General features: G+C 38.6%; 1 protein-coding gene across 1 annotated transcript in view; it reads left to right on the forward strand.

The window, feature by feature from the left end:
* The first annotated feature begins 1,328 nt into the window (after nt 1-1,328).
* The window catches only part of CCDC171 (coiled-coil domain containing 171), a 152,056-nt gene continuing 139,270 nt past the window's right edge, over nt 1,329-14,114 (forward strand). Inside the window, exons 1-4 of the mRNA XM_084278309.1 lie at nt 1,329-1,380; nt 5,146-5,284; nt 8,132-8,306; nt 11,065-11,246. Coding sequence (XP_084134435.1) covers nt 1,334-1,380; nt 5,146-5,284; nt 8,132-8,306; nt 11,065-11,246 — 543 coding nt within the window. The 5' untranslated portion in view covers nt 1,329-1,333. The remainder of the gene's footprint in view (nt 1,381-5,145; nt 5,285-8,131; nt 8,307-11,064; nt 11,247-14,114) is intronic.

Consider the following 14,114-nt stretch of genomic DNA (forward strand, 5'->3'; position numbering starts at 1 on the left):
CACTCCATTGTCGTCGTCTTCTCGTATTACTCCACTTGATTTTGAAGATACTCTGGAGTAACTGCATGTTTGAATATGAACATAGAGCAGTATGGCAACCCAGGGCACAAATTGTTCTGCTTTTCTGTATTTAAAAAAAAAAAAAGTTTTCTTGCTAATTTGATACAGATACACATTTTTTCTTTTTCATACTTTGAGTGCAGAGTGTTAGCTGCTAGAATGAACAGAGTCAGTTTGAAGTCAGTACATTAAACGAAATACTTCTGTGTTAAGTCCAACAGAAATAGGTTGTGGCAAACATGGCTGCGAGCCAGAGATGGTAGAGATGGAGGGCAGTCTAGTTTCTTGTTTTGAACCTTAGTATGGATGTCCATCTGCTGTGGAGTTCAAAAGCAAACCTTCACGGATAATTAATCATGTCTGCTGAATACAGCTTGTTCTTCGTATTATCTTGGTTTAATTAATGGGAAGAAATAAATGAGTTTGCTATTCAGTTTGAAGTAAAGCTGGGAGTATCTTTAAGGATTGTGTTATAATGCTACCTGTATTGATTATTTAATTAGCGAGTTTCTTCTAAAGATGAGCAGAGGTACAGTTCAATTTAATATTCTGCCTGTAGTAGTATACTAAATATTTCTGATATATCTAATACAATAAAATTTATTGAAGCAGAAAATTCCAGGTTTATTAAACAGTTGGAAGACTTTGCTACATTAAAGCGTAAGTTGGTTATGTTGAGTTCAAACTTTAGATATTGACCTACTTAAAAATCATAGTACATGGATTTACCTCCCTTACAATTATTTTGAAGAGAAATGGACTTTGTGATCCTGTGTGGAGCCAAGAGTTGGAAGTGATGATCCTTACTGGTCCTCCAACTCAAGATATTCTTTGATCCTATGATTCTGTGATCTATGAGCAAGGAGAGCGTGGGGAACAATCTATCCAAACTTAACATCTGTATCGATGCACTTTTGAAAACCCTGGCAGTGGATGTTCTACAGGGCTGAGAGAGATGTATTTGTCTGCAACGCCCAAGCTTAGAGGTGTCTCAGCACAGTTCTTTTTGTTGACTAAAACTGATGTCAAATTACAGTTGGTGATTATTGTTTGTATGCTGTAGTAACGCTGTTTGGTAACTGACTGACTGTTAACAAATGATTCTTTTATGATTTTGCCAGATAAACTAAAGTCTGTCTTGATTACAGGTTTTAATGTTTTTATGACAGGGAAAAGAGTACTCTTTGAAGCCTGTCAAGTAAAAGTATGTGTAGTTGAAGATGATGTTCAATCTCCAGAGTTTATAGACTTGAAAAGCTGCATATTGGGCATCATGAGTCTGTCCTCTCCAGTCAGCTACACTGTCACAGAAACTAAAAGGTGAGCTCCACTTCTGTGTTTTTAAGTCTAGTAGTATATGGTTCATCATTTTGTGGTTTGTTTCTGCATCCTGGAAGTGATGTAATTCGTACTGAAGGAGAAGCGGACACGGTGTGGTGCGTGGAAGCTGTGCCATGGCGGTATTGTCCTTAAATGGAGAGATCTACTGGCAGGCGTGTGCACTGGCTGTCTGATGTGCAGGAGTTCTCACACAACCATTGGAGAGGTGACTTAGAGCGGGAGGGAGTTCCTGTCAGCTGTTAGGAACGCTGACCTGAAGTTACACTATGGTTTTCTGCCTTGGCTGATGCGGTAGAGGTTGGCTTTAAGTCTTGTGCATGGCTCCTATTTTTTATAACCTGATAAATGTTTGATCTTTGGCACAATTAAAATAAGACTGAATTCATTTGGTTTGTCGTAGCAGCAGGAGATATTTGTTGCTATTTCAAGTCTGATTATACAAAACTGCCAATTATGTAGGAGCAGCGTAATTCCACTACTGTGAACTCTGGTTAGGAAATCAGACTGCAGACAACTACTTCAGCTAGAGATGTTTAGCAAATCAGTGTTAGGAAATAAATGAATGAAAATGTCTCTCTATTACAGAACTATGCATTTTCTGCTAGATGTGGAAGAAAAGCGAATGAAAAGCTGGTCTTCTGCAGTGTTCTATGTTCACTGTAACTAGCTGACTTGTGAAACGAATATGAATTCAAAATCAAGTTCCAAAACATGATTTTGCAATGTAAAACTCAAAAGCTATTGCAACTGCTTATATGCTTTCTTGAAGAATCTTAAAGTACTACAAAAATTACGTCTTAGATAAAATCTGTAATTTGCAAAATACATGGTTTATTTTAAAACCAATGACAATGAATTACCAATATATGAAGAGGGAAGTGCAAAACATTATCTGAATTCCTGTTAGACTGCAGATTATACATGCTGTGAAACTTTACATGGATTTGCTGTTGTTTTGTTTGTTTTAAGGTTCTAAGGGCTTTATGTTTACAACATGAATATGGAAGAAAAAATCACCTACAGTTAGTGAAATGAGGCTTACATGAAGTACTGCATGTCCTGGTGACACTGTGCTGATTAAAATACCATAGAAATAAGAATTCTTAAGGCCAATCTCTATTTTATTTGAAATCTTCACGTAGACAAGATAACAGTAATATTCCTTTGGAGTTTTTAAAATGTAGCTGGTTCAAGCTATTTTATATAGTAAGAACAACATTAGGGTCTTATCCTCTGTATTTTTAATATTTCAGTAATGGCATTGTCATTTTGGAAGCTGTGCAGAAAATGCTATTTTAAAAAGGTGTAAAGGTGTTTACTGTTTTTTTCCACAGTTGTTACTGTTGTGCTGTTGCATCTTAATGCTTTTATGCCCACTTTCTGTAATGTCCCTAATTTGCTATTACTTGTGATACTTTGTAACTTGCTTGTGTTTTGATTGTTTTTTTTCCTGCTGGTCTGTTTGAGCAGAACAGTTAGTCACAGAGTTAAATTTTCCTCTTGGTAAGTTTTATGGTGTAGATAACTCCATTGTGGGGTTTTGGGTTGGTGGGGTTGTTTTTTTTTCCTCCTGGATAATTAATTAAGAGTTGGAGGGAGCAGTATTCTTGAAAGCTGAATGCCATACAAGCCAAAAAAAGGTGTTTTTTTAATGTATTTCATAAAAGCACTCATTCCATCGCTTGCATTGTATGCTCTCCGTGCAAGAAGTTTTAACTATCACCAGGTTTAAGGAAGCAAAACGACCTTCCCTCTGTCTGAAAACTGACCAAGTGTTTACCCGTTCCATAGCCCTTGTTTCTTTGCCCTGGTACTCCCAGGTGTTCACAGCGGGTTCTGTTTTCCTCACTAATCTGTGCTTTCCTAACTTTGGTGCTATTTGGCCGTGAGCTATCTTCACTTTAGATTAATACTTCTTGCATCATGTCAGAATAAGATGACTTGCCTTACTTTCACCTCTGATTTCCCCAGCCATAGAAGAACAAAGATCTCTCAAACTTATTATATGGTGTCCACAAACAGGTTTTTATAGATTTTTACAGATGCTCCATCTGTTCAGATCCTTCTTGTTTCCTGCTGTGAGTTCCATAAAAGAAGGATATGTAATTTTACTTACCTTGTTGATGATCTTCTGCCCTTTGAGTCGTATTGGTTCCTTTGGGTATGGCTTCCATAGAAAACTCTGAAAGCTACTAATGAGCATGTGGTTTTCTTGCAGTATGTGAAGGTTTTAATGATCCTTATGTCCTACATTTAGTAAATATATAAAATGTGTTAAGTAGATGGCCATGTGTGCAACAAAGCAATGACATACAATTATTCTGATCTCGTAGGCGAAGTCTGTCTTGTTTGTAAATGGTGTTTATTGAATTATAAAATATTTATAGGTGGCAGGTAAAAACCTGAAATTTCATCCTTCATTAGTATTGTCTTTAAAAGCAACACAATCTAAATTATTGTCCCCTTTGTTAATTACATTTGTTTCCTTTCTTCTAGTTACCCTATATGAGAAGATATATATGGTCAGGTAGAATTCTCCGTGATGGAAAAAGTTTGTGGTGCCTGTGCTTAGACCTAGGGGTAAAACGGTCATTTTTTATTTAGGAAAAAAATAAATAAATCTCTGTAGACTGTGATTTGTGTAATTAATACTAAGACTTCATGTAAACAAAGATAAGCTACTCTAGTGTTTTCAGTTCTCTGTGAAGTGATGGTAACTTTGTGGTTAATTGAATAATGTTTCTTTTCACAGTATTATTTCCTATTGAGTTTTCCTGACAACTTGTGCTTTTCTGTGGAGCAACAAAATTATTGCTGCCAATTTTATATATATAAAATAGTCTGAAAACTGACATATGAACTAATGTGGAAAATGATTTTAACTCCTGAGATAATATAAAAGTTGTCCAGTTTGAAGTAATTGTATGGAGGATTATTAAACTGGCTACTTCTAATTAAATATGTGCTTTTAATCTAATTTTTTACTCTACATGTAAAAGCTTGTTTATATTATTTTAATATCACTTGTGGTGCTCAAGGGCTGATGCAGCTAACTGCCAGATAGATTATTAATACTTTTTTTAAACTGGAATAGTGTTGAAAGTGAAGACACTGGGTGTTTTGGAAACCAGAAATCTTTGATTTGTGTTGTGTTTGTGATCAGTTGCTTATGTGTAGTTTAAATGTATGTATCTTTAAAGAACAAATGTGGAAAAGTTATTTTTTCTTTGCTGTATGTGCACTTGCGTCATGTCAGGTTTGGTTTTGAGGTGGCAATCCATGTTGAAAATGGAGTCTTACTGCAGTAGACAAACAAAAGCTTGCTATTTATTTTAATTTCAGCTGTTGGAATTATGGTTTTTAAGCATCCTGAGTGTTTATTAAATCAATAACAAAGGTAATGAAAAATAATTTTAAAAAGTTGTGGTTCAATCAGCATTGGAAAATCTGAAGTGCATATCTGTGTTTAAGTTCCTGCTGCTGTGTCTCTCTTATCTTGCACAACAAGCAATTCTGTATAACCCTTTTTTCAAAGCACAGTGGTATGTTAAGTCTGTGGCACTTAATCACAGAATCACAAGGTTGGAAAAGACCTTGAAGATCATCAAGTCCAACCGTTCTGTCCCATGCTACACCACAGGCACCAGAAAGTGAATGTTTAGAACTTCGGGCTCACGACCTGAAGGTGATTGTTAAAACTTAAAAGGAATACTCATGTTTTCTGCAAACATTCATATTTTGCAGCTTACATAATGCCAAGTGTGAGTTACAGTTACTGCAGAGTAGCAATGAATCGAAACTGGACGTGGCTGAAGATCTGAGAAAGAAACTCTGTCAAGCTAAAAAAGAAATACTAGACTTAACCATTAAATACAATCAAGAGGTAAAGGACTTTTTTGTTTGCTTTATTTTACACCTGGAATAAAATAATACTCCCATCAGAGGTACAGTCATTAGCTGAAACATAATAAGGAAGGTGTTACTGTACAGATCTCTCACATCTGTTCATAGGAACTCTTAGCATCTCTGCAGACATTGTTAAAGTTGCACCAAACAGAATGAAAATTTTCTGCAGGCTAAGGAGTCACTTCCCCCGCCCCTAGCTTTTTAGATAGAATTGCCTGGTGTTACAAATAAATAATATCCACAGCTTGAATCTAGCCTCAGAAAATTATTTAGTTCTTACCTGTATTTTTTTTTCCAGGGTATTAGACTGTAGTTTTAATTCTGCAGAAATAATTTGCAACTCAAACCTGGCACAGTATTTTTGTCTGGGTGTACACAAGGTCCATCTGGGGTATCCTTTACAGTCTTGCAATGTCTCAGCTTGTGCAAATTCAGTTTTCAATAACTATAACAGCATATAATGTACACATGTGATGGTGTGTTCATCAGTAACTTCATATTTGTTAATGAGAACTGGATGAAAGCTGTTAATGAAAGATGGAGAGGGACTGTTTACAAGGGCATGTAGTGATAAGATGAGAGGTAATGGCTTTAAACTGAAAGAGGGTACATTTAGGTTAGATAGAAGAATGAAATTTTTTACTGTGAGGCTCTGGCACAGGCTGCCCAGAGAAGCTGTGGCTGCCCCTCCCTGGCAGTGTTCAAGGCCAGGTGGGATGGGGCTTTGGGCAGCCTGGTCTACTGGAGGGTGTCCTTGCCCATGGCAGGAGAGTGGGACTAGGTGATCTTTAAGGTCCCTTCCAACCCAAAGCACTCTGTGGTTCTATGAAACTCATTTATAGGGAAATAATTTGCTAATAACAATCTGGCAGCTGATACCCTCGTTTACTTTTTGATGGTGCAGAAGTGTTATGACAAGTATAGGTAGCAATTAGCAGGGGCAGCTGATATGGATTATTATTCATCTGTTTTGAGCTAAATGCAGCCACTAAACCAATCTTGCTGTTTCACAGCCACTTATTGTCGGAGTACACAAGGATCTTCTGGACCATTTTTCAGTTATGGTTTGCACCACAAAGTCAGGCTGTGTTTTAAATAGACAAACTACTTGAGAGACAGGATTTTTTTTCCTGTTGTGGGGATTATTGGTTTTTTTTTTTCACTAGTTATCAACTCTGTAGGTAGAGGTAATGGAAGTGCTCAAGTTATCTACATGTGATACTATTGAAGCCAAGGGGCTACTTCGTAAATGTTCTGAAGACATACATGTTTTACTTTCCATCTTCCTGTGTCAAAATAGCTTGAACTTGATTTTCTGGACTCAAGTTTTTGGCAGCAATAACTAGACTGTTTCTTGATCTGGATAAGATCACTTGTTGAAGTATTTTCCATTCTAGTTTGTTATCTGTTAAATTTAATAGCATTCTGTTCGACTACTGAACATTATTGGACCGGATTTTATGTACAGATGCATACTTGTGAGTTATTAGTTGTTTGATAATCTAGCATCTCAACATGATGGTTTTTCTAAGTATAAATTTAAAAGAAAGTTAGCAGAAATTGCCTGTGGAACATAATATTTCTCTTGCTGCAGTTCACAGAACCACAGAATCACAAGGTTGGAAGAGACCTTTGAAGATCATTGAGTCCAACCATTCCCATCCTATGCTAAACCATATCCCTGAGTACCTCATCTACCCTTTCTTTGAACACATCCAGGGAAGGTGACTCAACCCCCTCCCTGGGCAGCCTGTTCCAGGCTCTGACAACTCTTTTTCAGTAAAAAATGTTTTTCTAATATCCAATCTAAACCTGCCCTGGCACAGCTTCATGCCATTTCCCCTTGTTCTATCTTCTGTCACCTGGCTGAAGTGACCATCACCCACCTCTCTACAACCTCCCTTCAGGTAGTTGTAGGTGGTGATAAGGTCTTCCCTCAGCCTCCTCTTCTCCAGGCTAAACATCCTCAGCAACCTCAACCTTTCCTCTTATGATTTGCCCGTTCCTCATATGATTTGCCTTCCAGCCCCTTCACCAGCCTGGTTGCCCTTCTCTGCACTTGCTCGACGACCTCAATGTCCTTCTTATGGTGGGGAGCCCAGAACTGCACACAGTACTCGAGGTGTGGCCTCACCAATGCCGGGTACAGGGGCACAATTAGCTCCCTAGACCTACTGGCCACACTGTTTTTGATACAAGCCAGGATGCCATTGGCCTTCTTGGCTGCCCGGGCACACTGCTGGCTCATACTCAGCATGCAGTCAACCAACACCCCCAGGTCCTTCTCTGCCTGACAGCTCTCCAGCCAACCTCCCCCAAGCCTGTACCACTGCATGGGGTTGTTATGTCCCATGTGCAGCACTCTACACTTGGCCTTGTCAAACTTCATCCTGTTGGTCTCAGCCCATCAGTCCAGTCTGTTCAGATCCCTCTGCAGAGCCTCCCTACCCTCAGGCAGATCAACACTTCCTCCCAGATTAGTGTCATCTGCAAGTTGATTTCCTTTGAGGTTCAGGAAGATGACAGTATTAAGACTTTAATTTTCTTAAGGTGATGTGTTTTTGGAAGAATGGAAAGGTATGCCTGAAGTACATGAAATTGATCCGAGAATTGGAACAGTTTGCATAAACCCCAGTTAAAGTTTTTAAAATCTGCATAGATGTGTGTTTGCAAGACTGTATTTCAAATTCAAGTAGAATAAGGAGGCAGCTGTAAATGCAATTCAAAATATCTTAAATAAATATTATCTAGGCCTATTTCTGTAATATTGCATATTTTGTAAGGAACATTGTTGCCAGTTTACTGAAACAAATTTATTTTCTAGCTATCCAACTATGAAAGCCAGGTGGTCACATTACGGTTGGACATTGAGAAAGGAGAGGCTGTTCGGCAAAGCCTGGAGTATGAATTGGCAGTTGCCAGAAAAGATGCTTGTCTGAAACTGTACACTGCAGAAGAGGAGTTGAGTGATGCAAAAAGCAAACTTGTGGAACTGCAAAGTAAGTTTCAAAAAATGCAAACATGGAACAAAGGTTAAGTCAATTCAAAATCAGGAAGACAAGTGAGAAACAGTGACTTAATTATATTTTCTAGTTACTGTGTTTTTCTTGGATCCCTCTTATCTTTCTCATCTTATAGCCATCTGCTTTTGCAAACTTACAAGAGTTTACAAAACTGCTGCAGTCTCATGTGAATTAAAATTAACTTGCTAAATCTATCAGCTCTTTTTCCTTTTGCCCCTTACCTTCTATTGTTCCCTCTTTCCCTGCTGTCCTTCTACAGAATTACAATCAGGGTGTCTATCTCCACTATGTCCAGTAATTCTTCCTTTTCCATTTCAGGGGAAAAGAAGTAGTCCATTCCTACTCATTTGTTTGTACTACTTCAAAAACTTTTTTCCAGAAGTTCTCATCATATTGCTTGCTTTCATCTTTTCAAAGATTTAAAGCTCTTCATTGCTCATGCCTGGTTTCTTTCCTTATCATCATCGTTTCTCTTCTTATAGATAATGGATCATGTGTGTTGTGACAGTAGTGTATAGAAGGGCCAGTTTTTACCTACACAGGTTTTTCCCCCTAGTAGTTTTGTATTCGGAAACTCAGATTTCCTTGATCCTCCTCAACAGACACATTTCTCTTTCTTACAAGTAAGTGAGGTGTTTTTAATTACCTAAGTAAGTACAGTACCTTTTTAATCAAGTATAGGAGATAGATTTGTGAGTTAGCCGAACCTTTAATATTCTTTGAAGGTTTTAGAATATTCCCTGTGGAAATTTTATCCTTCCAAGAATGGAACGAGACTCGGAAACTTGCATGTACTTAAAATACCAGGTGTTTTTAAGATAATTAGAAAGCTGAACTTTTCACTCCGTTGGAGAACACACACATAAAATAAATCTTATGGGTTGCAAACTGAAAAAAAAAAAGCCATTTTTCCCCCCTTTGGAAATTTCCCTGTGATTGCAAGCTGAAGACTTGAACTGCCTATGTTCTCACTTAGAGGAAAGCTCTGTTTGTTTCTGTGTGTGATCACTTTGCAGCTAGCTTGCTTACCATTTTAGAAATGTGTGTATTTTAAAACACTTAAAATCTCATTTTGTGGTACACTTTATGTCTTAGAAGAGTCATTGGCTGCTGTGTTGGACACAGCTGGCAGGTGTTGGTAGTGGGTGCAACTCTGTGGGGCATCCGGTGCAGGAGGGAAGAGGTCTGGGTCTGTCTGGAGCTGGCCACAGCAGGCAAACCCACCCACGCTGTGTGCTGAACCACCTGCCAAAGAGTGCATGGTGCCTCTGCCAAAATGTGTTTCAGAAAGGGTGATAAATCCCGAGAAGAAGACGAAAGAGAGAAGAAAAATAGCAGGAGAGACAGGAGCAGAGCAACAGCTTGAGCAGGGTCTGGGGCAAAAGTACTTGACTGCCCATGCAGACACCAAGAGTCCCAAAACTCAGAAGGCGACCCCAGTCTGTTGCACTGCCTGTCACCTCTCTGAAGGGACTGAGCTAACATGGTGAGGGGACTGGAGAAGAAGAAGAGAGGAGGAGAGTTTTTGCAAAGGCTAAGTGTATGTGTTATTGTAAGGCTAAGTGTATGTGTTATGTTTAACCATCAGTAAATTCCACAGGCTGAAATTCCTCAAACTGGTTGGTATTTTTTTTCTGTGACAGGTAACAAGTCAAATCTTCATGGTATTGCTTCTCAATTCTTTTGCAGTTTATGATTTACTGCTTGTGTTCTCTGTCATTTGGAGCCTTCCTTACCTTATTTGGTGCTTTGAAGTGACCCTGACTTAGCTCCTTGGACAGAAGGCCTCATTTGTGGCTTGTCCTCTTCAGTATTTCCTCCAAATCGTTTTTTTTGCTGTTCTCAGTGAGGCTTGACTTTCTGCCATCTGACAGTCCTTTCTTGTCACTGTATCCACCTATTCTCTGTGTTGTCTTAATGGGTGTTTTCTGTTTGTTTTATCCTTCTCTGACTGGGAAGAAATTGCAGAAAACGGATGAATTGGAAATAAAACATGTTAAAACATGGTGATTGCTTAAATGCCACTGTAGCTAGTTCTATTCAGCAAAATGAAAACTTGGTGGAAAATAATTTTATCTCAAAGCACTTGGTAAACAAAGCAAAGTTCCTAGTCAATCTGTTTAAAAAAATAAGCAGAAGGTGCCTGTGGCATTTAAGCTTTCATAGAAGAGTATATACCGTGTTCCTCTATGACAGGGCATTTGCTGGGCTGAAGGTTTCAATCTCGAGCAACAGTAAATTTCCTTGGAAAAACTAAGGCTCTGCTCACTAGCCCAACATGCTTTAGGATTCCCCATAGTCCCATTCATGGAAAAGGTGCCTATCTGTACTGTCACTTAAACTGAGCTCAAAATTAATTGATACAGATTAATGTCTATATCAAATAGACATTTAGAAGTAAATTTGCCATGGAAGCATGGAATTAGACCTCCCATGCTATAGAGGCCTTTATTGAAATAGTTATCTCAAGTTATTATTCTTTTCCATGTGGAGAAGAGTCTTAATTTATACAAATTCTCAAGCATGCTTATGTCCTAGTGTGAAAGATGCTACAAGAACACAAAAGCTGGTTGTTCCTTTGTAGTGAAGGTGATGTTCTCCACTGGTGGAAGTGTGAGTGTTCCACAGGGTATTGCAATACACAGAGGAGCTAATGATCATCTTACATTGTTTTTCTGAACCTGTTTTGCAGTGCTACATGTTTTCTTTATTTCTCTATTCTTCTAAACAATAGTATTGAATGAAAAACTTCAGCAGAAAGTGGCAGAGGCTGAGAACTCGTTTCATATTGCTCAGCAGAAGTGGAAAGAACAGCAGCAAAGACTTGCAAGTGAGACAGATGATTTCCGCAGAACTCGCAACAGTGAATGTGAATTCCTTCTTAAGGAAAGAACAAAGCTGGAAAGTATTTTGCAGGTATGATGTATAAATTGTTGCATGAGATGATGCCTGGAACTTTTTTGGTGTAAAATGTGCAGTGCATCAGTATTTTTCTGGTTTGGGGAGAAAAGCCCCCCCAATAGCAAAATGCTGCAGAATATTTCTGAAGAATATAGATTTATAAAGTTCCACTTACTGGTCACAGTCTGTCTTGCTTTGATGGAATGTCATGTGGCTAATTTTCCTGGTAAACATCATACTACTAGTGCACAGTAGTAGCAAGGGCCATTTCCACTGTGTGCAAAGCTGAGCTGGTGACAGGGGTGCCCACCACCTAGCTTCTGACTCTGTTTCCCCCTCACCTCCCCCAGTCTGACATCTAATAGCCTGTGAATGTGAAAATCAGTTGTATAATATGGAGACTGTACACGGTCAGGGAACCCAAACAGCAATGATGGGAATTCCAGCCATGCATTATGCATTATTCACTACATGCCACATACGAAAAATGACCATCATGGCTAGGAAAAAAAAACATACTAAGAGATGCCTTTATGATCTGTTTTAGTCTGGGGGCTTTTGTTGTTCATATAATTCATACAATTTCACTGTGTTAACATGAAAAAAGTAATTTTTGAAGTTCAATTGCATGACACACACCACACCCCCCTCCCCCAGCCAACAAAACCCAAATGCAAACAAAGCCTCCCACTTTTTTGCACCTCACACAATCAAGCTATTCAATATGTGAATTGTCTCAAATACAATAGTGGTACAATGTGGAAATGCTGGGTTAACTTACCCAACTTTCACCTGCTCCACAGGGATACCAACAATTACACAACTATCATTTAATAATTCTAATCTTTGATAATTGAATTGTCTTGCATCTTGGTACTGTGATGATACCATCTGAGGAAAATTGAGGATGTGTTCAGCTAGAATAATCCTTTATGCTTTTGAAGAAGTGCAGTGCAGCGCAGAGGCTCTGTTAAGGCTGATAGCCATTTATTCATATGCATGGCATATGCAGAGAACAGATTGCTACTGAGAGATTCGCTTTCTTTTATTCAGTGACACTCCTACTTTTTCTGTATTCCTATTTTCTTCTTTTATAGCTCCCTTTATGATGTGGCAGACTGCTCTCAATTGGTCTGGTGGTTGATCAAGCAGTAGAAAATGAGCCCCGCTTTCTTCCCACCTGGTCAGCTCCAAGTCTGACACAGTACCAAACAGTCTTCCCAAATGACATAAACCAATCCTTACCTGGCAGGTTGATAGCCAAGTTCTGAGAGCAAACCTACCTGTTCCACTTAGGTGCAGTTAGTGAGTTTATATACAGCACCTGTAGGAGCAGCTTTTAAAAAAACACCGAAGCAAAAACAGAGCAGAGAGAATCCGTTATGTATGGGTATTCCAGAAATACTCTATATTGACTCTTCAGTTGCTTGTTTGAAGGCAGTGTCTGGAAAGAGAGGTGCAATAACTAATGAAACGTGAAGTTGCAATTGGGTAGTGTGTAGAGACATGATGTTTCTGTGCATGGGCTGCAAAAGGAGTTCCACTCATGTTGTCTTAATGACCCTGATGGTGGAGAAGGATCCCACTGAACTAAATTGTCTTTGAGTCAAAACCAAAAAGAAAGTTCCCTCCTCTTCCCAGGCATTTTGTGGACATGCTGAATGGTGCTTAAAAGAACCATTAGGAGAGGCATAAAGGAATAAACACACACAAAAGGAAAAGGAAAAAAAAAAGAGAAAACCAAGAAAAGAGAAGGCTTTGAAGAAAAGTTGATTGACAGGTGACACCCTAAGGTCCTTCTCAAACCAACAGAACCATGATTCAGTTTTCATTCAAAGTCAGTGTTTAAGTAAGTAGGGTTAGGTATAGGCTATGAGGAAACCAATTTTTATGAACAGTTTTCTTTTTTTAGGTTGCTAGGTAAAGCAGGCTATGAGTGGATCTTTGGCTCTGACTTTTGGCCAAGAATATACTGAGGTATATTGAGGAGGCTTTGGAATGGACTTGCCTTCTGTTCTATACAGTATTTTGTAGAAGCCACATTTAGGGATATTAGTACTGTATAAAAAGAGCAGTGTTGGAGAGGTACACTCCCAAGTGATGTTTGACCTCAGGTCAAAAGGAGCACTGGTTTGGTGGGACATTGTGTTCTCTGTCAGTGGATGCATATTCAGAAGTAAAGGTGATCTGCAGAGACAGGTGTTTGGTTGTTAAATGTATTAAAGCTGGAAAACTGTTCACTCTTAAGGTAAGCATGATTCAGTACCAGATGTCAACTCCTAACTTGCTTTCAGTGCTAAAAACATTGTATTTTCCCTTCTTGCTTTTGTTGCTGTTCCCCTGCCCATTGCCTTAGTTACAGGTTTTAAGTATAGCTATAAAATTCCAGCAAATTAAACATGCATACATAAATGTTAAACAGGAACTTTTCCAGCAAATAAAGACACATGTTAAATACAGATTTGACTGCAGTAGTAGTTGCTTGAAAGCTTAGTTGATTTAAACCTGGCAGATAAATGTCAGAAGGATCTGGGTTTATAAATTAGGACTTTGTATGTGTTCCAGTCTTTTGGGCTGTGTATTTACAGGCCTGTTTTAAATATTTCGGTAGGTACTCTGAGTTATGAAAGGAAAGCTATAAGAAGTGGATTTAATTTTCGTCTTAGTACCTACATAGATATATTCTAAACATGTATGCAAATCCTCGTTGGAACTGCTGCACTTCATGAACTGCAATTCTGAACTTGGTTATGGAAATGCTGAGGGAGGCATGGAAATGAAGTTAGTTTAACCTATTGAAATGTGGCTCTAAGATATGGAGGGAAAATAATCCTCTGTGCTTTCTAATAGGTTTGTAGTGTGCTCTGTTGGGTGTGCTTAGCG

Source organism: Gallinula chloropus, assembly GCF_964237585.1.
Source record: "Gallinula chloropus genome assembly, chromosome: Z".
Taxonomy (NCBI): domain Eukaryota; kingdom Metazoa; phylum Chordata; class Aves; order Gruiformes; family Rallidae; genus Gallinula; species Gallinula chloropus.